The sequence below is a fragment of the Brienomyrus brachyistius genome, chromosome 17 (assembly GCF_023856365.1).
Source record: "Brienomyrus brachyistius isolate T26 chromosome 17, BBRACH_0.4, whole genome shotgun sequence".
NCBI lineage: Eukaryota > Metazoa > Chordata > Actinopteri > Osteoglossiformes > Mormyridae > Brienomyrus > Brienomyrus brachyistius.
The window spans coordinates 12,378,470-12,403,438 of NC_064549.1; the positions used below are offsets into that span (position 1 = coordinate 12,378,470).

Sequence of the window (24,969 nt, forward strand, 5' to 3'; positions counted from 1 at the left end):
TGCCTCTAGATGCAGCCACACAGGAAAACCCGCTTATAACTGTGCCAAACACAGGAAAGTCTGCCTCTAGATGGAGCCCCACAGGAAAACCCGCTTATAACTGTGCCAAACACAGGAAAGTCTGCCTCTAGATGGAGCCCCACAGGAAAACCCGCTTATAACTGTGCCAAACACAGGAAAGCCTGCCTCTAGATGGGCCACACAGGAAAACCCGCTTATAACTGTGCCAAACACAGGAAAGCCTGCCTCTAGACGGAGCCCCACAGGAAAACCCGCTTATAACTGTGCCAAACACAGGAAAGCCTGCCTCTAGATGAGGCATCACAGGTAAGCTGGTTTATCTTGTGTTATGCTCATGCCTGTGAATGATAAAAAGCAACACATCATGCCGCTATTACAGCATAATGACTCTTTTAACGAGGTATTGTTACCCAGACACCTCTCAGATTTTTTTACCTGATTGGCCTAAATATCCTGGGTAATTATCACAATGTGCGCAATGCATATTCGCTTTACACACGATTTTTCTGCAGTCTTACTTGTTATTCTTGGGATAACTTCAGCGCACACAGCCCTGTTTGTGCTGACATATCTATTGAGCGTGTGCGTGTTTCTACATACATAAATCTCGTGAGCTTTAGTGGATCAGATTGTGTTATGATAGAAATCGTTATAACATCATTTGAATTATTTCTGCGGACATTTCACATAAAGGGAATATGTTTGTCTTTATTAACCACATAAACTCTCAGCTAATCAGCACATATTCCTTCAAGGAGCAGATGGAGCCCTGGCTTTCACTGGCCCACAATCAGCTGCTGGTTAGCTCTTCCCACAGCTCCTGTCAGTGTGAAGCACTTCTCATTGATCTAATCTGTTAAACCAGCACCGGCACAGTGTGACTGCCTCACCCTGAAAACTAATATCCACCCCCTGCCGTTTCCACCAGAGCGCAAAGTGCACTGGCTACCTCGATTTCGCCTCCTCCCGCTGAGCTGACCTCGTACCAAGTGGGGTGGGGCTTGGGGGAGGGGGCCCGCGGCTACTGCCTGTTCCTCCCTGGGCAGCTGACTCACTCCGTGTGATAGAGTGCCTGTCAGACCCAGGGCCCAAAAGGCCGTCACACTAACAGCAAGGGAGTTTGGTCCGAGCCAAAGGTACCCGATGAAGATGAGGTTAGGGCTGTTCTTCCTTGCAAAGATGAGGCGCCAGACTCTAATCAATGGCACGTCGAATGTAAAAACCTTGAGAACATCTTCCCCGCTATTAAAATATCTATTTATGGATTTTGTGTATCTAAGGAATTTAAGTTAAGAATCTGGATTTTAAAATGAAAACTCCAGTGGAAACGCATGGAGGGGAAGCGGCAGGCTGTCGGTCATGTGACCAGCTAATTAAGTGCCCTTTCAGTCACAGCGCTCCTGCACAAATCTGCGAACTTCAGTGATAAACAGCCCCAGTGATGGAGATGCAGAGGGCCACTTGCTGCCCCCGAAACAGCCTCTTCAATACCCTGCTTGTCTATTTGTAGTTGCCAGCTTTACTTGTCTCGCCGGTCTGGCCTGTCCCGTGAACAAGTTTAAAAGCTACCGTCAGCTAAACAGCATGAAAAGTCTCCTCGTGGGATGGAGCCAGCCGAGGTGTTTTAACAAGGCGGACTTCTGCTTTCCTGGAGAGGATGGGGCCCATGATTCTGGAGAAACCGCTTACTTCCTGTTTATGTGAATGTTTTCGCGAAATGTGCTGGCTGCACGTAATGGTGACACTGCTGCTGCTGAGTGAGGCAAGGTGCAGGACATCGCACGCCCTGAGCCCTCTGGATCCTGCATCCTCATCGCAAATCTCTCCCTCGATGAAATATCACTCGCGTTTCACCCAGGCTGCAGCCCTCAGCCACTCCGAGAGGACCACACTCTGTGAAATAAACCTTTTATATCATGTAACGTGGTCCACCGGTTGGAAAATTAACGAGCGTCACTATTTCAAAGCCGCAGATGGACTGTTTAAAAGAGGGACGTGTGGCTGCTCTGTGCTGCAGGTTGAAGCAGTCCACACTCACAGTCCATTTGTCCTAAACTACTCATTCCTACATCTACATGAATTGCATCCCATAATATAGCCTGCAAGTACAACAGAAATTTCACCTCTAAGGATTTTAACTTGCATTATTGTTAAGGAAACCACTCTTCAGTTTCATTGGTGGAAGGGCTGAATGACATGGCCAATGAGAAGCAGCGAGGCATTTGGGAGGCGTGTCTCTTTCAGCCCTACCAGCACCATGATACCTTTATTTTTTCATTCCCCTCAGTTTCTGCCAAATTCAGTGGTATCATTGTTTCTTATGATTTCAAGTATCATTCTCTTCCTGTTTCTCTTTTACTCTATTTCATTCTTTCCCCATCATTTCTCTATATCCCTCTGTACCTCTGGCTCGGTCTCTCCATCTCCGTCTCTATCTCTCTGTCTTTCATTCACTTTCATTGCTGCCTGACATATACTCTTTCATTTAGTCTCTGTATCTCTCTTTTCGTGTACAGCCCTTGTTCTCTATCTCAGCTTCCTCTCTCTCATCCTGTCTTCCTCAGTGTCCGTCATACTGTCGTTCACAATCCCACATTCTTTTTCTCTCTTTCCCTCATCCCAGTCACTCTGACCTGTGTCAGCTGTGTCGGTCACTGGCAGCACTGGGCACAAAGCATGGAGGGCATCCTGTATGGGATACCAGTCCATTACAGGGCACATGTACACACACCACATATGCCTAACTGCATGAGTGGGAGAAAACGCACACAACACAGGTGAACCCATAGCTACCACACACACAGAGTGGGATTTGAACCCAAAACCACAGAGGGGAAAGGTAACAGTGCTATCCAGTGTGCTGCCAAGCCCCGAATAAAAAAGAATATCCATCTGTAAATGTCAGTTTGACTCTGGAACAAAATGTAATAATACAGGCAACTAGACAACAATGGGTCTATGTCACAGTACATACAACTGAACAACGATCCATTTATGTCATAAAACGGATGACTGTACCAAAATGGGCCATGTCATAGTATATAGACTCCTGGACAACAATGGGTTCAATATCATAATATAGATGACTAGACAACACTGGGTCCATGTTGTACTACAGATAACTGGACAACAATGGGTCTATGTCATAATACAGATGACTGGACAACAATGGGTCTGTGTCATAATACAGATGACAGGACAACAATGGGTCTGTGTCATAATACAGATGACTAGACAACAATGGGTCTATGTCATAATACAGATGACTGGACAACAATGGGTCTATGTCATAATACGGCTGACTGGACAACAGTGGGTCTGTTCCATAATACAGTGACTGGACAACAATGGATCTGTACCATAATACAGATGACTGGACAATTGGTCCATGTCATAATACAGATAACTGGACAATGATGAGTCTATGTCATAATATAGATAACTGGACAACAATGGCACAAATGAGGATGGATTCAGCTATCTTTTTTGTGCTAGCTGTTACTTAAACAAAAAGTTAAATTGAATTGCAAAGCAGCTTTCCTTGACTCCAACCTAAAAAGCGGCGAACTGTAAGCTTTAGCCCTTTGATCGGATACGCAGCACATCTCACGCTTGGAGCAGGAGTCTGGCTCTGTGGCATATTCGCTGGCAACCTGAAAAGCAAATCCATTGTGTGTTGCCCGCGACAGCTGCGGACGGCCGATAGAAGGACCCCGGCGAGAGGTGACAACTGAAGGCTTTCGTTTTGTCGTTGCATCCGAGGCGTTTTGCCTGCTAGTTGGAAACAGCAGCCATCGGCGTTGGGGGGGATAGGGGTGCTTTCTCTTCACCAACCACCGTACTACTCTCAGGTGATTAGATCACCCTTCCATCAAGCGAGAGAAAAAGAAACTACATGTGCAATTCATTCCCGGAACTTCTTAGGGAGGGGAGATTGATGTTTGATTAGTGTTGGGCTCAAAGCACAGACTCCCTTGCCACTAAATCCCTTCTTTTTACACTGAGATCATTTCTCCTGTCTCCCATTGCAGAGCTGGTACACAGTCAAGGAGTGTGAAACATGGCTCTTTGTGAAGTTTCTTGAAGAAAACAGCTAACACAGTCATATTGATCTGCTTTCCCCAAATGTATTAGGCTAACAGCAGTCGTTTTTAAATAATGAGTTTAATCTTACATCTTCACCCACCTTAGCAGCAGGACAGTTACTGTAAAATGGGATGAATACAATGTCTGCAGCAGCTCTATCCAGTTGGGATTTGATGCCATTTGGCTGGTGCTGATGCTGTACATTTTTTGATGGAGCTTGACACATACCCATAATGCAAAGCTGTGTGGCACCACTGCCATGTACACCATCCACACTTACAGCAACAGCATGGCTAATGGCATACACACTCTTGGGGCTGTTGCATCCCATAATAACGGCAGAAATTAAGTAAATATGCTGTGTCATGAAAACACTGCTCACATCTACATCATCCATCTGGAATCCAGACTTCCAGACATCACAGAGACATAGCCAAGCATATTTGATGGGTCTCAAGGCCTGTATTAGATAAGCCATGAGTGACTTCACTGAACTGAGTCCCTTTGACTGGTCCTTGGGTTTATTTCAGGTGAGTTATATGACTTAGCATCAGAGCTGATCCCCTTTGACTGGTCCTTGGGTTTATGTCAGGTCAGTGATATGACTTAGCATCAGGGCTGAGCCCCTTTGACTGGTCCTTGTGTTTATCTCAGGTCAGTCATATGAGTTAGCATCAGGGCTGAGCCCATTTGACTGGTCCTTGGGTTTATGTCAGGTCAGTCATATGACTTAGCATCAGGGCTGAGCCCCTTTTACTGGTCCTTGGGTTTATGTCAGGTCAGTCATATGACTTAGCATCAGGGCTGAGCCCCTTTGACTGGTCCTTGGGTTTATGTCAGGTCAGTCATATGACTTAGCATCAGGGCTGAGCCCCTTTGACTGGTCCTTGGGTTTATCTCAGGTCAGTCATATGACTTAGCATCAGGGCTGAGCCCCTTTGACTGGTCCTTGGGTTTATCTCAGGTCAGTCATATGAGTTAGCATCAGGGCTGAGCCCATTTGACTGGTCCTTGGGTTTATGTCAGGTCAGTCATGTGACTTAGCATCAGAGCTGAACCCATTTGACTGGTCCTTGGGTTTATGTCAGGTCAGTCATATGACTTAGCATCAGGGCTGAGCCCCTTTGACCTCTCTCCCTGCTGACAACCGTGTACCAGGAGCCAGGAAGCTGCTGAAAGCATAAGCTAAGGAGATGAAGAGCTATGGAGATCTCCAAGGTCCCATTGTCTCTGCTGTGACGCCTTTAATAAATGAACAAATGCAGTTTGTAATAATGAAATCGTTTATGCACTTTAATGGAAACTCTCTCCTTGAGCTAACCCTGTCCAGGGAGTCACAGCAATGGCCCCTGAATGCTGGCTCTCTGCCATCAGGCAGGCAGTGTGGCACCCAGGCTAATCGATGGAGACCCGGCATTGTCTTAAGATTAAATCACATATCCATACCCACAGCTCGATTAAAGAACACGACTCTGTGTCAGCTTAAAAATTAAATGGTAACACTTTACTCGATGGGGCACAGTATTATACTGTTACATGTGTATTACTTAACCACAAAGTAAGTCTTAGTTACATACTGATCTCATGTTAATTCATCATTAATGATTCGTGATGCATGTTTCATCTCAAGCAGTTACTATATTTGTTACTATGTCTGTTAATTCTGTAAACCTTTGTGAAACACTGAAGAAACATATAAGGAACTACTGAATATACATAATAATGAATAACACAAGTGAAATACTTGTTTGTTCATCGTTAATGAATTGTGACGCATCTTTTGTCTCAAGCAGCAATTACATTTATTCATAATTTTTACTTCAGCAGTAACTGAGTTATTACTAAGTATTTGTGCCCTTTCAAGTAAAGTGTTACAGATTAAATTATACATCCACCTCTCGATTAAATATTAAAACACATATCCATATCCACACCTTGGTTTAATAAGCCATGTCTGCGCTCACACATCCGTAATATAATAAATAATAAATAAACAACTAACCGAACTCCCCACTAAGCAAAGCTGCCTGAAAGACCTCGAAAGCCTGCCTTTCAGCCACTGCACACGTCGAAGACATGCTAAAGACGTGAGTCCTGCCTTTAGATCACCTTCTTAAATAAAGTTAAAAATGAACAGCCTCCTCTACAAGTCAATCTCCCACAAAGCGATTGAAGCTGCAGAGAAAGGTCAAAGCTATGCCAATTAATCCCGAAATTCTCCGGTATGAATCTTCCGAAGGGGTACCGTGAATGGGGCACATTAACCTTATGCACTTAAACAAAACTTATCAAAGGACCATCATCTTCATTATACCCAAGGAGGGGACTATCAGCTGGATGGGGAGCTGGTCTTGATGGCTGGGGGGTGGATTGGATATTAAACCATGTCCCCGGAGTCATTTCAAATGAAACTGTGTCCAGACTGAATCCTCCAATTGCACTGTTTAAACCCTCAGTACATTTATTCATTTATATAAGGATTTAGAGAAGTAAAGCAACCTCTTGTTGACTCCCTCAGGGTGAAAGCAAATAGACGGTTGGGGTGAGTAAATCGGCCTGCTGCAGACTGACAGACTAACTGGAAAAAAATCAAGTGACCTTTAAAAACCAAGGAACTCATAATCCTGGCAGCCGTTAGGAATTATGTGAGAGTATTACTGCGTGGGGGGGGGGGTACTTACAAACAGGACTGTGGAGAGCCCGCTCCAGGTAGTCTAACTTTCGTTAAATGTTGCCCTAGATAGGGGTGGGAAGAGGGGGCATGTCTGTTAAGGTTCTGTATCGTGGCGAGCTTGTCAGCGAGGCTCGTCAGTACATGGGTAATTATCATCACCGCCGTCGCTAATTAGCTGCGCCGCCACCTTGACACCTCAGAGCACTGTTCCCATTTACACGGCTGGGTGTGTTTCTGCTGGGATCATTTCAGTCAGGAGGCTCACTGCCACAGACATGCAGCTATACCCATCATCAAGCGGTCATCACCGTGCGTGAGGTCAGCATGAAGGAGGGGGGGGTGCGCTGCTCACCTCCTTCTCCCCACAGATGTTGCTGATGATGGAGTTGGAGGCGGGGCTTCCGGAGGGGCCCAGGACCGCAACCACTCCCTTGGAGAGGATCTGGCACACTGGCGAAAAAGAAGAGTGGGGACACTATCGTGGTCACAAGACCTTCCTCTGCCATTACAGGACACTCCCGCTGGTACAGGGCTGCTTTAGAGGGACGGAGGCGAGAGCAGAATTAAAAATTCTTCACCCGGGGGCAGGGATACAGTGTAACAATGGAAGCAGTAAACTTGCATTTATCTCTGCTTCTGCTCCCCCCCAAAGACCCCCCATCACACAATTACACAAAGTTTATAGCGATAAAATGAAATTTAAAGAGATCACTGGCCGGTGTGAGCGGAACAGCAATTTTCTGCGGAGTTTCTGTAAAATATGTATCATCCCACTCAATTATTAATCTCCTTCTAAAAGAAACACGGTAGACTTGCATCTCACTTGCGGGCTGCACTGACTGACCTTTAAAGGAACAAAACCCCATTTAGAGAGTGTCTGTAATCCCTGGGTTTTTAATTAGTGTGTGGGGGGTGTCAGCTAATATGAAACCCAATAGGGGCTGGTGCTTGGCCCCCACACAGAATGATGGGGACTTGGGGAAAAAGAGATTTGGGTAATGAATTATTAACTCTGTAATCAGAGTCTCCTCGGCCCCATTCCAACATGATTCCCTGCCATGAAAGTCAGAACAGATTTGTTGCCTATTGGCTTAAAGCGCATCCCTTCCAGCAATAGGACTGGGAGGATGTTACTAAGAGAGCCTCCCTTATAAAGGAAACTAATTGGTATCTCCCATCTCGGGGGTTTCGGGTCTCCTCCACCTTGTGAATGCTTAACGGTCGCTCCCATCCCATGTGGTGTTGAATGGTCTCCCCCACCTTGTGGAAGCTTAATGGTCTCTCCCATTCTGGGGGGTACTGAATGGTCTCTCCCACCTTGTGGGTGCTTAGTGGTCTTTCCCATTCTGGGGGATGCTGAATGGTCTCTCCCACCTTGTGGGTGCTAAGTGGTCTTTCCCATTCTGGGGGATGCTGAATGGTCTTCCTCATCTCGTGAGTGCTTAACAGTCCGTCCCATCAGCACTTACTGGTCTCCCCCATCTCGTACTCGCTGTCCCTCAGCAGCTCAAAGATGTCCACCTCCAGCTTGCCCACAGTGGAGCGGTTGCTGGCCCGGTTGATGCTGTCCTTGGCCAGGGTGATGGCCAGCCTTTCCCCCCGGCTGCACTCCATCGGGTCGTCGAGGATGGCGGCTACGTGGCACAAGGAAGCCGGGTCAGAACCGCACCTGTCTGCCAGTCTGATGTGCATTACCAAGATGTAAGGAGCTCCTATTAAACATAATTCACCTTACACATTATCACAAATAATCACACAGTGTCACAAATAATCAAATGTATGCTTTGTTGGATGCATGTCATCATTTCTTTGTTACATACTAATGTACAGGGAAATCACGAGAGGATCTGGTAATAGAAGCAACTTCTGTTTTGGGTATCAGATCCAGACCCCACTGCCTGATCCAACACCCATTTGCAGCCTTTCCAAGTCTGGACATCTGTTCTAATTCCCTGTGTGTCTCCTTCATGGTGAAGCCAAACAGGCTTTCTTCCCATTCCTTATTCCATGAAACCATTCGGTCCCCAAATTAAGTCCACCCCCCCCTCCCCCTGTCACATGTTTCCAGTCTCCATCCCGCCTGGAGTAAGTCCACAGTGATGGTCTTGCTCCCTGTGAAATGATGGCTGAGGATCGCTGGAACGCTGTGAAGTAAAGCTCAGCTAAGAGATGGGACAGGTTAGGCATGCAGATCACGCTCGGGCTGTTGCCCAGGACAACGGAGGGCAGTCTCAGGTATCGGGTGGGTGACATGAGTGGCAGAGGAGATGCCACAGACAGCCCGTGGCGAAGGGCCTCTGGGGCTCTGCCGAATGTCCCAGTGGGATTCTCTCGACTGCGAGCCAGTCTCCGGTAGGAGCCGGGCGGCTCTGACAGACTGAGCCTCAGCAGAGCTGCTAGCCCAGTTAGCCTCATCGCAATACAAATGACTAAATGGATGGAGAGGCGTGTGATTAAACACCTCGGTGAAGGCCGTACGCAAGATTTGCATTTTCAATTACGGTCACTTTTCCACGAAAAAAAAAAAACAGTTTGGAGAAGTACTACTTTTTATTTTCTTTATTTTTATCAGTACTGAGCGAAATTCCAGGCGGAACAAGAGAACTGCTGGTAAGAAATGCAATTAAGAAAGGCTTGTGATGTCTCCAGCGGATCTCTGATTGTAAATTAAAAATCAAGACCATAGAAAAACAAAAGGAAAAACCTCCCACATGTGAAAGCCTGTTTTGCAGTGGGGGGGTCCTTTCATTTAAATTTTACAGAGAAATAGAACGAGGTGACTGAACTCAAGTTCCGTTAGTGACTTCGCTTCCTTCTGACACCAGAGGAATGACTAACTTTGCCAGTTCTGTCTTTCTACCGTCATGTCTCATGCTAATCGCGTGACATTCCCATATGTAGGGTCGTGAAAGACTGAATGGATAAGAAGAGAAACCCCCCCACCCTACACCCCAAAGTTTCTTTCCCAGGTTTTTAAAGGGGGAGATTTACTAGAGATGGGCTTTTGTGGGGGGTGTGTTTTCAGTCTGACTCTGCTTGCAGTAGGTTCTGCTTCTATAGCTATATATAGACATATATATGTTTTCAGTGTTTTTGTCTTGCTGTATGTTGTTTTCATATGTGTATATTCTGTGTTGAAAATGATGTTATTTTCTCGCTCTATTTTGTGCTTACAGACCAACTTACCAAGCTGATAACTACCTTTGTGGCACCGTTCAATACTGATTGCAGCAATTAGAGCTCATTAACCCAACTCTACCAGGTTAAATCTGGGTGTGCAAATCTTGCTTAGTCGCACACTCCCCTGGTCTCGCTGTATGCTATGTTTATAGCTGTATATTCTCTGTTTACAGCAGTGTCCTGAGGGATGTAATACAGAGTGGATTTTCTGGCTTAGCGAGGTTTCTCAAAGCCTACTTCTGAGTTCTAGGTACCGCGGTAATTTATGCTTCTTCTTCGTGCTGGTCGTGAGTGTCTATCTGTGGGCGTCTTCTCCAGCCTGAGAAGGCCACCTTCCTGAGCCTGATCCAGCTGAGTGGCCCTAGGTGAACCGGCAGCTTCCACATGAAGCAGCTGGCTGCCAGCGTCAGAGTGATTCGCGTCTGTGGCCTAAGTGAGGAAGCAGCGTGCTGAACGCTTGGTGCCGCGCTGCCCCAGAGCCGCCGTGAATCACCCAGAGCTGCGGGCGCTGTGTTCAGGGCCGAGGAACAGATGAGATGTCTGAGGAGCAGGGGACACAGAGTGCAAAGGCACACACACACACACACACACACACACACACAGACACACATGCTCAGAAATGAAATGCAGGCACAGATACATAAAAACACGCAAAAACATACCCAAACAGTCACAGGCACAGATACACACAAACTCCACACACACACATACAAAGACACAAACACACACACACACAAACACACACACACACACACACACAGATATGCACATACACACACACGCAAAGGCACACATACACACACACACACACACACACAGACACACACATACAAGCACATGCTCAGAAATGAAATGCAGGCGCAGATACATAAAAACATGCAAAAACATAACCCAAACAGTCACAGGCACAGATACACACAAACTCCACACACACGCATACAAAGACACAAACACACACACACACAAACACACACACACAGAGATATGCACATACACACACACGCAAAGACACAAACACACACACACAGACACACACACAGATACGCACATGCAAAACAATCAAATACACACAAACACCTTACACATACAGAAACACACACACACACACATACACATGCAAAGACACATACGCAAATGATTTCATTTCTATATTTGTGACGATGTTTCCAAACAGTATCGACAACAAAAAGGTTTTTCACACAAAAAAACAAAAAAGATGAGACCTCATTTACTTTGGAAAAAAAGAAAAAAAGCTACCATATAAGAAAATCGCAATACACACACACACCTACACACACACAGACACACACACACTGACACAAACCTCACAGGGGAGACATTCAGTTGATTTCCCCCAGAAATATGATCAGAGATCCGATCGCCTTTGATGCTGATATGGGAAACTCAAAGGAGCGTTTCAAAAATACCCTCACAAAAAATAAAATCAAGCTGCAGGAATCATGGAGGATCAGACCCTTCTTTAACACACCAAATGAATGTGTCGACTGCCCTAATGGAATTAAATACCTCTCCTATTAGCATTCAGATACTCACACTTCTTTCCTGTGTTCAAAGAAAGGCCTGCGAGATATATTTAGACCTGATTGAAATTCAGGACAATTTCGGCGAAGAGACAGAAGTGATTTCAAGGTTAGCTGTAATGTTCAATGGGGTATGTTCATGGAGACCTGCAGCAGGAATCTGGAGCCATCTTTATCAGGACATTTCCTAAAAGTCCCAGAGATAAAAATGGCCCATTTCACAGAAAGACCTTCCACCATATAACCCCACCTGTTGTTACACAGTACCACACACGTTACGCAGTCTTATGAAGAACCACATATTACACACTAAGGTATCACATATTACACACTGTTATAAGGTATCACATAGCTTGCAGAAGTAGTCTCCCTACTTCAAAAAAGACTTACACCACACTACCTCACCAGCTATTTTCATGTCGTTAGCTAGTTGAACTATATACTAAATTGCTGTGCAAGTTATTTCTACAATAATTAAAAAGCTGTGACCATCTGCCCGCCGGAATATTTTGATTTCTATCAAGCTGAAACACTGTACAGCAGTTGCTGAAAACAAATAAATATCTGAGATTAGAAAGGAACAAATCCGGGGTCTAGAGCAGCACACAATGCAAGCTGGGAGAGATTTCCTTGACATAAGCATGTGGTGGACTGATATCCAACCAGCCGCTTCCCTGCTCCTAAAAAAATGCATCCTCATCCCTTTTAAATGCATCTTCACCCTTTTAAATTCCCTTTTTTTTTCAGAAAAATGTGTTTTCTTATATACTTCGAAACTGCACAGTGCTATGGGGAACATTGCAAAAAAATAAATAAAAATCACTTAATGAGCCATTTGTTTACGTGCCCCCAACAAGACAACTGAAAAAAACCCACAATGTTACGGAATAGAACTGGGGACCCATTCAGAGAGCTTGTTAGGGAAAGTACTAATGAAGAACAGTGAGTTTGGACGATGAGATGGTTAGAGACACTGGTAGCAAATTAGGATCTTGGGGGAAGACAAGGAGAACATGGAGGTTTCATGAGATGTTGAGGGATGACCGAATTAGTATTTATTGGGAAGCTGATTATTTGCTTTAGTTATCACAAATTGGGAAGTCTCCAAAGCTGTGCTGTCCTGCCCTGCACCTTGTTGGGGAGGGCCTTAGGGGGTATGGGGGGGTGCAGTGAAGACCTGTCCTTCATTTGTGTTTGCATTGACTTTCAATGCCCAGTGTTTGTCTGCACTGCATTATATCACATCATTTTGCTTTTCCATGAATCATCATTTTACTGAAATTGCACTGGTGAACCATTTTACTGGTGGATTCCTTACATGCAGAAGACTAGCCAGAGGTTTTTAGGAGTGTGAAGGAGGGGTGTGGAGACAATGTCCCTCCTGTGATGGGGTAAGGGAGGCTGTATGAGGGCCTGGCCTGTCAGTACTGGAATGATGACAATAGCAAGGTCAGGAACCCAGCCACATGCCACTGCCTCATTGGAGGGCATGTGTGTCGCCAGTGGGCATGAAACCTGAAATCGACACCCTTCCCTGCTTCTACTTTTTAATTAAGGAGCGAGAAGCCCTGGTTGGGAGAATCACAGATAATAGGAAGGAAACAATAGGAGCCGATAAACGGCAGGAGAAATCCGGGCTCGGCGCAAAGGGGGTCAGTGTTTCGGGAGTTTGGGGGCATTATTTAGTTTTTCTTTCCATTTCCCAGAATCCTTTTGGTATTCAGAAATCAGGATGATTTCCAAAGAACAACAAAAAATATTTTTTCTTACATGCGCTGCTATCAGTCAGGCCCCATGGCTGCGGAACAGAGTGTAGAAAACGGCATCATGCCGTCACACATCCATTCAAGGACATCTTGGGAGTTTTGTTCACGTGCACAAGAGGACTCACTTTTATTTTATTTTTTACCTTATCCACCGCCAAATAAATCTGTGTAAAAGTGTAAAAAGATTTCTGACATGCCTCAGCGCTAATATATACTGCCTTGGGGTGGCGTGACGATAAGCACTAAATCTTTTGTCTCCTTCACTGGGGGAGCGCGATTGCAGGCGAGGCTCAGCGAATTCAATCTGTTTCACTTTCACGCACTCGTGGGTGTGGATCCTGAAGAACTCAGGTCCGTCTTACGAGATTATTATTCTCCCTTCAGCCATGGAAATGGTGCCAGGCAGCTCACCAGACAGCCAACCGACCGAGCCGCTAACGACAAGGAAGCGTTTGAGAAGGTAACCAGCATGGTCTGGTGTATGTGTGCTTGGGGACAGGAGGACCAAGCAGGAATGGGGCAGAATAAGATGGATAACGGCCCGGACAGTCCCACTTAATCATTGGTGTTCCCCTGGAACAGGGTCAAGGTGGTCCCACCTGAAGGAGTGTTTTTTGGAATGGCGGAAATTCTGGAGCAAGCTAAAAATCAGGCAGCCAGTGATGGAAGACAGAACTATTAAATGTGACCCATCACCACGAAATGAGTCTTATAGGTGCAGTTCTACCAGTGCGACTTAAGACTCATTTCGTGGCGACAGGTCATAAATATAACTATGGTGGCTGGCAAATTTTTGTGCTACCATTTAAGATTCAGCACCTCTCCAATTAGCAGCAGGCTCTGGCTAATGACAATATGAATAAATAATCCATAAATACACAAGCAAGCAGACAAATAAAACACAAGTAAAACACAGCCAGGCATGTGTCACACAGACCGCAGGTACAGCGCTGGAATAAATAATTAATGAAATAATTAACTGGCAGGATCTCAGTGATGTTTTGTTTTGTACAGAAACTGGGGAGGGTAGAGAGAGGATTGGGGAGCTGGCTTCCTGAGAAGCTGTTTGTAAGGTGCGGATATGGAGGTAGAAGGACTCACTCCCAGAAACTGTGGTTACATCAACAGGCATCAGAGAAAACTGAGTATGTGCAGATGCTCATCCACACTGAGCATGTGCAGACACTGATCCACACTGAGCATGTGCAGACACTGATCCACATTGAGCACGTGCAGACACTGATCCACACTGAGCACGTGCAGACACTGATCCACACTGAGGGCATTTTTCAATACCAAGAATGCAAAGATCAGATCTGCGGGCTTGGCAAGACCGGTCTTGCTAACCTTCCTTCCAAGAATGAACTTCATTCGTCGAGGATACAACCGATGTATCCTTGATATTTGAAGTGGGGCAAAAACAACATCTGGGAATTTTTACCATCCTCTGTACTTCTGTTCTTGAGTATTGGATGTGGTCTTCAGCAATGGAAGATGACGTAAAATGGGTACATGAGAACACAAGTATGAATATTGAGAGAATCCTGAGTGTGTGCAGATGCTGATCCACACTGAGCGTGTGCAGATGCTGATCCACACTGATCGTGTGCAGATGCTGATCCACACTGATCGTGTGCAGATGCTGATCCACACTGAGCGTGTGCAGATGCTGATCAACACCGAGCGTGTGCCGATGCTGATCCACACCGAGCGTGTGCAGATGCTGATCCGCACTGAGCGTGTGTAGATGCTGATCCACACTGAGCGTGTGCCGATGCTGATCCACACTGAGCGTGTGCAGATGCTGATCCACACCGAGCATGTGCAGATGCTGATCCGCACCGAGCGTGTGCAGATGCTGATCCACACTGAGCGTGTGTAGATGCTGATCCACACTGAGCGTGTGCAGATGCTAATCCACACTGAGTGCATGCAGGTGTTAATTCACGCTAAGGCAGTGTCCAAATTTACAGCCTGTCTCCTTCTAAAATTGCATTCGAAGACCGAATGCATCACAGCAGTGCAACAAGACTGCTGCATTTCAAAGGCGCCTTCAAATATTGCCTAAATTGCATCCTTCTTTGCGCGCTCTGCAGAGGATGCATCTGAGGGATCCTTCACAGCCCAACAAATCCCAAGGTTCATTGTGCAGAATTTTAGAGAATCTCCGAAGAATGCAGCCTGCAATAGCTTTGCAGACCGCATCCTTCGAAAGATGCAGCTCCTGAATTCAGACACAGCCTAAGCACATGCAGATGCTCATATAGGTGCCAATTTCGCACTGAGTGTGTGCAGAATCGAATAACCTTGTTTGTGTATAAAATGCAAATAAAAGATTTGGCCACCTGTGGACAGTCATTTATCTTGCTGCGAGCTAAATTGCTTCTGTTTAATGGTTATTAATCATAGGGTAAACTGTACTGTGCTCCCTCATAAACAAATACAGCCCTAAAAGAAGTTATTTAAATACTGCCTTGAAGCTTAAAGACATTTAGGTCTTTCTTAAAATATCTCTGTGGGGTGTCTACACCTTTACGTTTTTTACTGGGAGAAGTACTGTTTGTTGTAGGGGACGCTGTGTTTACACATGCTAGATCAGTCTGAGCAGCTAAAATGGCTGATCAAACGCCAGAATTGAGCACAACATGAGCTAGTGCTCCTTCCAGTAGGTCCACCATCTTTTACGTATAGACCTTTGTCAGTCTTCTTGAGACAACTTACCAAACCATCCAGAGCACATCGTTGAGCCAGAAAACCTCCCCTATAAAGTCAGCCCTCTCTAGTGCAAATTTCCAAACCTCTTAACCTCTGACTTAGATTCTCTGGTGTTGCGTAACTGCACAGGATTTGTATAGATGACTGGTGGCTTCAGGGTAATTTTCTTAATTGGGTTGATCCAGTACAAGGTGAAACTATGCTGCTCCACAGTATTCATTCCTGTAACACAACCCCCAAACAGAACAGCTGTCCTGAAGGATGTTATTATAATTACTAATTTGGTTTACCATCCATCCATCATCCACCCATCCATCCATCTTCCAGTTGTTTATCCAGTACAGAGTCGTGGGAAGCCTGTGGAGTACTGGCGCATGGCAGTGATACAGCTTAGATGAGATGCCAGTAATTTAAAAAGCTGAATATTTTATTGATGCACAACAGACCTGGTCTATTCCAGGACTAATTGTATCCTTAACTGCCATATTGTTTCCATCCTGCTGCCCCAACAGCAGCGTTCTACAGAAAGTTATCATTACATGACAGGTGGTTGGATATTGGTTCATAACCATTAGAAACCAAGTTACCCAGAATTCATCACTGGCTTAATTACATGCAGATTTATTTAAATCAGCCAATCCGATGTCATTCTATAAAACACTGGGTGTGGTTCTGGAATTCATGCACTGTGCTGTATGGAGCAGTGGGAGTGTGAGATTCAGATGCCCCACCATATGGAGGAGTGGGAGGGGACCCCAAATGTAGGGAACTGGAGGTGTTGGAAACAGGCCCTGGAGCAGCAGGTGTGGCTTTTGTCCCCACAGACGGTCCCGGTTTGCACACCGCACCTTAACGCACTCTGGATCATAATGAAGCAGCTCCAATTCCCCAGGAGACAATTGTTCTGGTGTGAAGCGATGAGCCCAGGGTAGAGTGGCTCCAACACTTCATTGCCGTCACCATGAAGATGGCGCCCCACGTTAGCTGCTAGCCGCACCATTGGCGGGGCTACCAACAGAGTAGTGGGGACTGAGCCTGAGACCAAGAGGTACCAGGAATCTAGATGCAAGAAGATATGGTGGGTGGGAGTGGGGGGGGTGCCGTCCTGCTGATGGACACAATCTGGACCCCTAATGGACGCAAGGCATGTAAAAGGGCGAGTGTGTCAAACGACGCGCCTTGCTAAGCTCTGACTGGCGTCCTGTTTTGAGTGTGTTGCTTCGAATGTTCCAGACTCCACACTAAACCTTGACAGCAGCTCAGGAGGATAATATGTGCGCTCATCTGCCTTTAGCGTGTGGCGGACCTAACCTCATTCCCTCATGGATCACACTCCTGACTGGCAGCTGTCCATGTTCGGAATGGGCAGAAAGGCCGGCGCCTGCCCGGGCACAGAAATTTCAGTCACGGAAAGCTTGTCCTTTCAAGAAGTTATCCCTGACGAAGCGCGGTGGCCTTTTTGGACCGTGGGTCTTAGGCTCACAAATCTCCCAATGGTCTTGGCCCTCACCGGCAGCTTGGTAACCATGGAGGTATGTCACCATGGCACACTATGTCGAAATAAAGTAAGAAGGTGAATCCCTGGCACAGAGTTCAGTTCAGGGTCAAATTAAAGCTTACTTTCCCTCTATGACTATGCACTCATTTGTCACATTTCTATTCCGCTCACGCCCTCCCCACCCCCCCCCCCCCCCAACAGGTGACGATGATGCCTACCAGCGAAATGTTTTTCCGCGGCCCATCAGTCACAACGCTTTGATTCACAGAGACAGAGAGGTAACCGCTGAAATCTGGCGGAAGCTTCAGTCACTGTCTGCTGATCCATTTAGTAAGAACTCAGCCAGCTGAGATAAATTTAGGTCAGGATCTTTATGTCAAAATAAAAAAAAACATAAAAATTATTACATCAAAGTAGAAAGCACCTCGGTTTTGCTGATGAAATTCTCCAGGTTAGCCATTTTAGGTCGTTTCGGGGGAAATGGGAAACATAACAGGTCTGACAGCAGTTTGCTGGACATTCCAAGCCCTGTGGTGCGTTTCCTTGCGATTACATTGACCAGCCAAGCAGGAAATCCAGCTAAGCGCCTCCCTCCGGGAGAAACTGCCGTTAATTCCTTGGAGCATATCTGAAATGAGCTGTCGTGGTACAGCAACATGTGCCCACGCCGCATGGCCAGGGCGTCCTGCTGAGGAGGAGTCTGGTTGGTTCTCTTCCTGCCTTGCTGGTAATGCACCAATCGCCAGTCTGTCTGCTTCACGCCATAGGCCTGCTCTCAGTCACCCGCTGTCTCTTGAGTCCAGGCTGCTTCCTCGTCTGCCTCCCACCAGCTACCCCCCCCCCCCCCACCTTCATTTCGTAGAGTCCAGGCATCTGCCTCCCCCAACCAACGAAAAACAAAAAAACCTCAGGTCAGGGTGTCCGACGAGCATCAGTCCTCATACAAAGAAGTCTAACTGCCAATACCTGCCCCCGGAGGCATTAATTCCCATGCGTCACATATTGCGCGCATCTCAAAGTCAAAATCTTTGGTATGAGCAGAGAGGGGCAGGGAGAGCGTGGGTGGGTGTGCGACACCATTTGCTCATCGCTTATTTCATTTAGATGAAAGTTTGCACAGTATTACCTGCCCCCGCTGCCAGCAAACGCAAATGAATATTTCAAGGGTGAATTCCATGTGAGGCCAGGCGACAGCCAGGTGGAGGTGAGGTTGATGTAAGAATGCGCAACACTTCTCGCGTAACGGCAGCACGTGAGGAAGTCATTCCTGAGGGAAGGCGATGGCGTGAGACGGAAAGCCGGGAAAAGGAATGGCCTGCTCTCGTATATGTAACGGACCGTGCCGCTGTCAAGGACACAGGTTACTTGACTTCCACCTGTTTCCTGGGACATTTGCACTGTCTTCAAGCTCATCAGGAATGCCACTCGACAACCATGAGCATTTGACAATGTTATTTACCGGATAGCAACTGCAACTCTATGCTATAGAAGTCACTGTTTCTCATCAATGAGGAAAAAAAAACAGACTGTAAATCACCTCTGTGTATTACCTCTGGAAAATATAAAACAACTTCAAAGGAAAATAATACAAGGTAAAATAAATGGAAACTGAAGTTATCATGAAGGGAGAGAGTAATGGGCACTTCTAAAGAGTGATGGTGAGCTGGTAGGGTGGTGTATCATTTGGCCTCGTAACAGCCTTAAACTTTTCGTGTTAGATATGGTGCTGGGAGGAATATATATTTTTTTCCATCTTTGTTCCAAACATTCACAATTTAAGCTCCTGAATTGAGGCTGGAGGGGAAACAGGACAGCAGAGATGGAGCTGATTAACTGCCTTCACCTCCTTTTAAAATACCCCCCCCCATCCAATATGTTACCTCCAGATAGCATCCGTATTCACAGACACATTCTAAATTAAATGACAATTTATATTCGTACGTCCTTTATGTGTTTGCGTATTGAAATGATAATCGGCGGCAGTAAACCTCATCGCTCACAGACACTACAGTCCAAAGATTTCCGTATAGGACAACTGGTAAAATATGACATTGGGAAGCAAACTTCTCTTCGATCTTTGGAGGATATAGGAGCAAAGGAGCAGCGTCTGCAGGGTGGTTTAAACACCTGTATTTCTTGAGCGTACGAGTGGCGTTAAATGTTGCATTTGCCCGAGAGCACTCTGCGTACAAGGGTGACAGTTAGATCGCAGAGAACAGACAGCATTACCGCAAATTTCCCCTAAAGCACCTTCCTGCTTCTAAAGAAATAAATATGCTAAATAGGGAGATATGTAGCTTTAACATGAATGCTAACTTAAAGCTACATGATCACAGCTTAACCCTGAGGCAACTGCTAATGCTAATACAAAGCAGAGGCTACTAAACTCCTGACCCAGAGGCGACCGCTAATTTCAAAACAGACCTGATGCTAATGTATACCTGACCCTGAGGCAACCGTAAATGCTAATACAGACCTGATGTTAATATACACCTGACCCTGAGGCAAATTTTCACACTAATACAGACCTGATACTACTGCACAGCTGACCCTGAGGCAACCATTAATGCTAATACAGACCTGACCTGATGGTAATCTACACCTGACCCTGAAGGGACCGCTAATCTCCACACAGAGCTGCTGCTAATGTACACCTGACCACAAAGCAACCACTAATTGTAATACAGGCCTGGGGCTAATGTACACCTGACCCCAAAGCAACCTCTAATTCTAATGCAGTCCTGGTGTGAATGTATACCTGACCCTGAGGCAACTGCTAATGCTAACAGAGACCTGATGCTAATATACACCTGACCACAAAGCAACCACTAATTGTAATACAGGCCTGGGGCTAATGTACACCTGACCCCAAAGCAACCTCTAATTCTAATGCAGTCCTGGTGCGAATGTATACCTGACCCTGAGGTAACTGCTAATGCTAACAGAGACCTGATGCTAATGTACACCTGACCCCAAAGCAACTTCTAATTCTAATGCAGTCCTGGTGCGAATGTACTCCTGACCCGGAGGCAACTGCTAATGCTAACAGAGAGCTAACGGTAATGCACACCTGACCGTTAATACTAAATTGCAGTGATGCTCCAAGCTGATATGAAAGATCGGAATCGGGGCTGATCCAGGTATTTTTTAATTGTTCAATATCGCCTACCACAACCCGATCCAGAGGCCAACCTACTTAATTTCCTGTGCCCGCCCAATTTACGTTAGTTGCGCAGATTGTATGGTTCTGCCACCCACTAAAGTAAGCCTGAGGCACATGGCTTAAAATTAGCAAGATGCTAGCCGTGTGGAAATTCTTTAAATTGGAAACTCCTCGTAGCCCAACAGCTTCCTGCAATGTTTATAATGCCATCCTTTCGAGAGAAGGTAGCAACAGAGTGTCATTTAGATGATAGCATTTAATTAGTCTCAAAACATAAAAACCCATATGCCCATATGAGTTCGGCAAAGAACCCATCCTCTCCACGCACTCAAACATATTACACATTAATGCTGCACACGGGGCGGCATGATGGTGCAGTGGTTAGCACTGTTGCCTAATACCTCTGGGACCCGGGTTCGAGTCTCCGCCTGGGTCACATGTGTGTGGAGTCTGCATGTTCTCCCCATGTTGTCGTGGGGTTTCCTCCATGTAACACGGTTTCCCCCCATAGTCCAAAGACATGCTGAGGCTAATTGGAGTTACTAAATTGCCCATAGGAATGCTTGTGTGAGTGTGCCCTGCAATAGGCTGGCCCCCCATCCTGGGTTATTTCCTGCTTCGTGCCCATTGCTCCAGGGATAGACCCCAGCACCCCCGCAACCCAGTAGGATAAGCGGTTTGGAGGATGGATGGACGCTGCACACTGTGACAACATACCTTGAGCACGTGCACTGAAAGTGCAATATTAGCCCAACTTTTCGTTGGTTCTAACACTAGATATAACTAATATCAGGGGAGCCCCCAGGAATTAAATTGGTTCTGTGATGTTAGGAAGATAGATGCTTAGTTGTTCACAATGAAATTTACTGTACAGTGGTCCAATCTGCAATGACTTTTATATACAGTATGATGAAGTGGGAAATTCCAGCAATCCTGTGCTGAATTTCAAGCGCTGCTTTAATTAACTACACACACATGAATATGATTCCGATTACCACCTTGAACGTGCATACCTTGTTACTCCAGCACCATGACAGAGGGCGAAACTGGCTGTTCTCTCATCAAATGGTCTTCCAAAGCAAACAGCCAGTTATAGGATTAAATGTGACCAATCAATGAAGTGGAGAAATCAGCCACTGTTCCTGCCTCCAAAGTTTCAAAAGTCAACCTGTTGAGCAAGTGGGTTGTTGAGTAGATGCGAGCGTGTAGAGAGGGCCGAGCGTGAGCGCGTAGAGAGGGCCGAGCGTGAGCGCGTAGAGAGGGCCGAGCGTGAGCGTGTAGAGAGGGCCGAGTGTGAGCGCGTAGAGAAGGCCGAGTGTGAGCGCGTAGAGAGGGCCGAGCGTGAGCATGTAGAGAGGGCCGAGTGTGAGCGCGTAGAGAGGGCCGAGCGTGAGCATGTAGAGAGGGCCGAGTGTGAGCGCGTAGAGAGGGCCGAGTGTGAGCGCGTAGAGAAGGCCGAGTGTGAGCGCGTAGAGAGGGCCGAGTGTGAGCGCGTAGAGAGGATGGGTTTTCTGCTTGTGAATGCATACGCGTGTGTGGTTCGGGTTTTGAGACTAATTTAATGCCGAGTGAGTGTTGTGCAGATGTGAACGTGCAAAGAGGATGTGTTCACTATGGAACACCAATACAGCCATAAACATCTCAACTTGCACGCTGTTTTAAGCACACACACCAAAAACGCATAAAATGCACATATTGTACGCCTTAAGTACGCAGAAATTATGTGACATAAAGGCACATACAAGACACGTAAGTTGAGGCATTTATGACTCTTTTTTGCCATTCCGTACCTCGTTGAGGCGTTTTTTACTCCTGTGGTTCTTCACTCACTAAAGGTGCCTTGACGTCACATAATTTCCACATACTTGAGCCATAAGATACATCTGTTTGTTGGTCAGACAACGCGCTTAAAGCAATGCGTAAGTTGAGGTGTTTATGACCCTTTTGGCTTTCCGTAGTTCTCTGCTCGCAAGTGTATACATATGCATGGTTTTTATTCGTGCAGGTTTTGAGACTAATTAAATACCATATGTTTAATACAGGGCGGCATGGTGGTGCAGTGGTTAGCACTGTTGCCTCACACCTCTGGGACCCGGGTTCGAGTCTCCGCCTGGGTCACATGTGTGTGGAGTTTGCATGTTCTCCCCATGTCGTCGTAAGGTTTCCTCCAGGTACTCCGGTTTCCCCCCACAGTCCAAAGATATGCTGAGGCTAATTGGACTTGCTAAATTGCCCGTAGGAATGCTTGTGTGAGTGAATGATGTGTGAGTGTGCCCTGCGATGGGCTGGCCCCCCATCCTGGGTTGTTCCCTGCCTCGTGCTCATTGCTCCCGGGATAGGCTCTGGACCCCCTGCAACCCAGTAGCAGTTTGGAAAATGGATGGATGGATGGATGTTTAATACAAGAAATCGAATCAGGGACTTGCAGAAATATCACAAGGAAGAATACTGCGATATTACAAGGCTTACCCTATACTCTACTGTATGTGTATGCTATTTACATATTTATTAAAAGATCCAATCAAGACTTGGAATCCGCATATATAAATACTGATCTGATCGGAGTATGGCCACTGGCGCACGCTATCTTGCCATGTAAATCAGCCTGAACACCAAACCTCCCAAGAAAAAGAGAACTAAACAGGTAAGAGTAAAACAGGTGAGGCTTTTGAGGCATCTCCATGAAAATATCAAAATGAAAAAACCGAGAAGGAATCTATCTCAACAATGAAGGGATGCGGTATGTTTGCAAACAGACTGGAAGCAAAACGCCGGCTGTGCTGGAGTGAACTGGGTTCTCAGTAATTGATCCCTGATTCAGCAGCCTGAGCTGAAGGTGCGATGCTTCATCTTGTTTTTAATTAAATGAAATGAGCTTTTCAGTAAACCCTGGCTTGAAGAGATCAATATGGCTGTCAACAGCTTCCAAGGTTTCGGGTGCTCCCTGTATCTGAGTCTTCCAGACTCCACACCACATCAACTCTGGGGTCCTATCAGAGGGGCCTCTTTCCTGTTACCAGGTAACCGCTGTGAAGAATGGAGTCGAGAGGTTGCTAGAGGATGCTGATAACCACTTCCTGTCAAGCCCAGTCCTGGGTCAGTACCTGTGTCCTCCTACTCGCTGGCATCTCTGCGGGACACGATGACTGTTTGGGCTTAGCATTTGCTGATGTTAGCAGTGGAGGGTGACATGCTGTGACCCTGGCATGGTGGTGGTGGGGGTATTAGGGACTCACCAATGCGGAAGGAGAGAGGGCTGGAGGTGCTGCTCCTCATGCACGCGGCCAGGAAGAGCAGAGGCGCCCAGGCAGTGTGCATCTTCCACAGGGCTCATGGGTCCTGGGCTGGGGCTCCCCCTGTCACAGCCTCCTACACAGGAGTATACACACAGTATGAGGGCAAGCTACACTATATACCTGCACACAGAGTGACAGAAAGTTATGCTATATACCCACACACAGAGTGAGGGCAAGCTACACTATATACCTGCACACAGAGTGACAGAAAGTTATGCTATATACCCACACACAGAGTGAGGGCAAGCTACACTATATACCTGCACACAGAGTGACAGAAAGTTATGCTATATACCCACACACAGAGTGAGGGCAAGCTACACTATATACCTGCACACAGAGTGACAGAAAGTTATGCTGTATGTACACACAGTATGAGGGCAAGCGACACTATATACCCACACACAGTATGAGGGCAAGCTACACTATATACCTGCACACAGAGTGACAGAAAGTTATGCTATATACCCACACACAGAGAGAGGTCATGCTATACTATATACATGCACACAGAGTGACAGAAAGTTATGCTGCATGTACACACAGAGTGAAGGCAAGCTACACTATATACTGTACCTGCACACAGAGTGACGGCAAGCTATGCTACATGTACCTGTGTACACGCTACGCTATATACCCACACACACAGTGAAGTTAAGCAGCGCTACGTACACACACACAATGAGGTTAAACTATGCTACGTACATGGAGTGAGGTTAAGCTGCACTACGTACACACAGAGTGAGTGAGCTACGCTATATACTAATAAACCATAAATATAACACATCTTTAGGCCTGCTGTCATTCCAGTCTACTACTCCTGATGATTGAAACTTGCTACAGCAAACACTTAAACTGAATTTCAATTACTGCTTTTAAGGGCTTATTTATGGACATGTTTAATGACACTTGTATATGTTCTACGTAATTTAATTAATTAGTTTATTTGTTTGATTTCTTGGTAACACTTGACCGGGCACAAATACTTAAAAACTCAATTACAACTGAAGAACAAATATAGTTGCTATT

General features: G+C 46.1%; 1 protein-coding gene across 2 annotated transcripts in view; it reads right to left on the minus strand.

Moving 5' to 3' along the window:
* The window catches only part of LOC125712198 (glutamate receptor ionotropic, kainate 4-like), a 128,733-nt gene that overhangs the window by 36,239 nt on the left and 67,525 nt on the right, over positions 1–24,969 (minus strand). The window contains exons 2-4 of one of the 2 annotated variants that reach the window (XM_048981987.1): positions 23,881–24,013; positions 8,251–8,415; positions 7,134–7,231 (exon numbers count right to left, since the gene is read on the minus strand). In XM_048981987.1, coding sequence (XP_048837944.1) covers positions 7,134–7,231; positions 8,251–8,415; positions 23,881–23,962 — 345 coding nt within the window. In that variant the 5' untranslated portion in view covers positions 23,963–24,013. Of the gene's footprint in view, positions 1–7,133; positions 7,232–8,250; positions 8,416–23,880; positions 24,401–24,969 lie in introns of those variants that run through there. The other variant, XM_048981988.1, reaches the window with a different exon arrangement.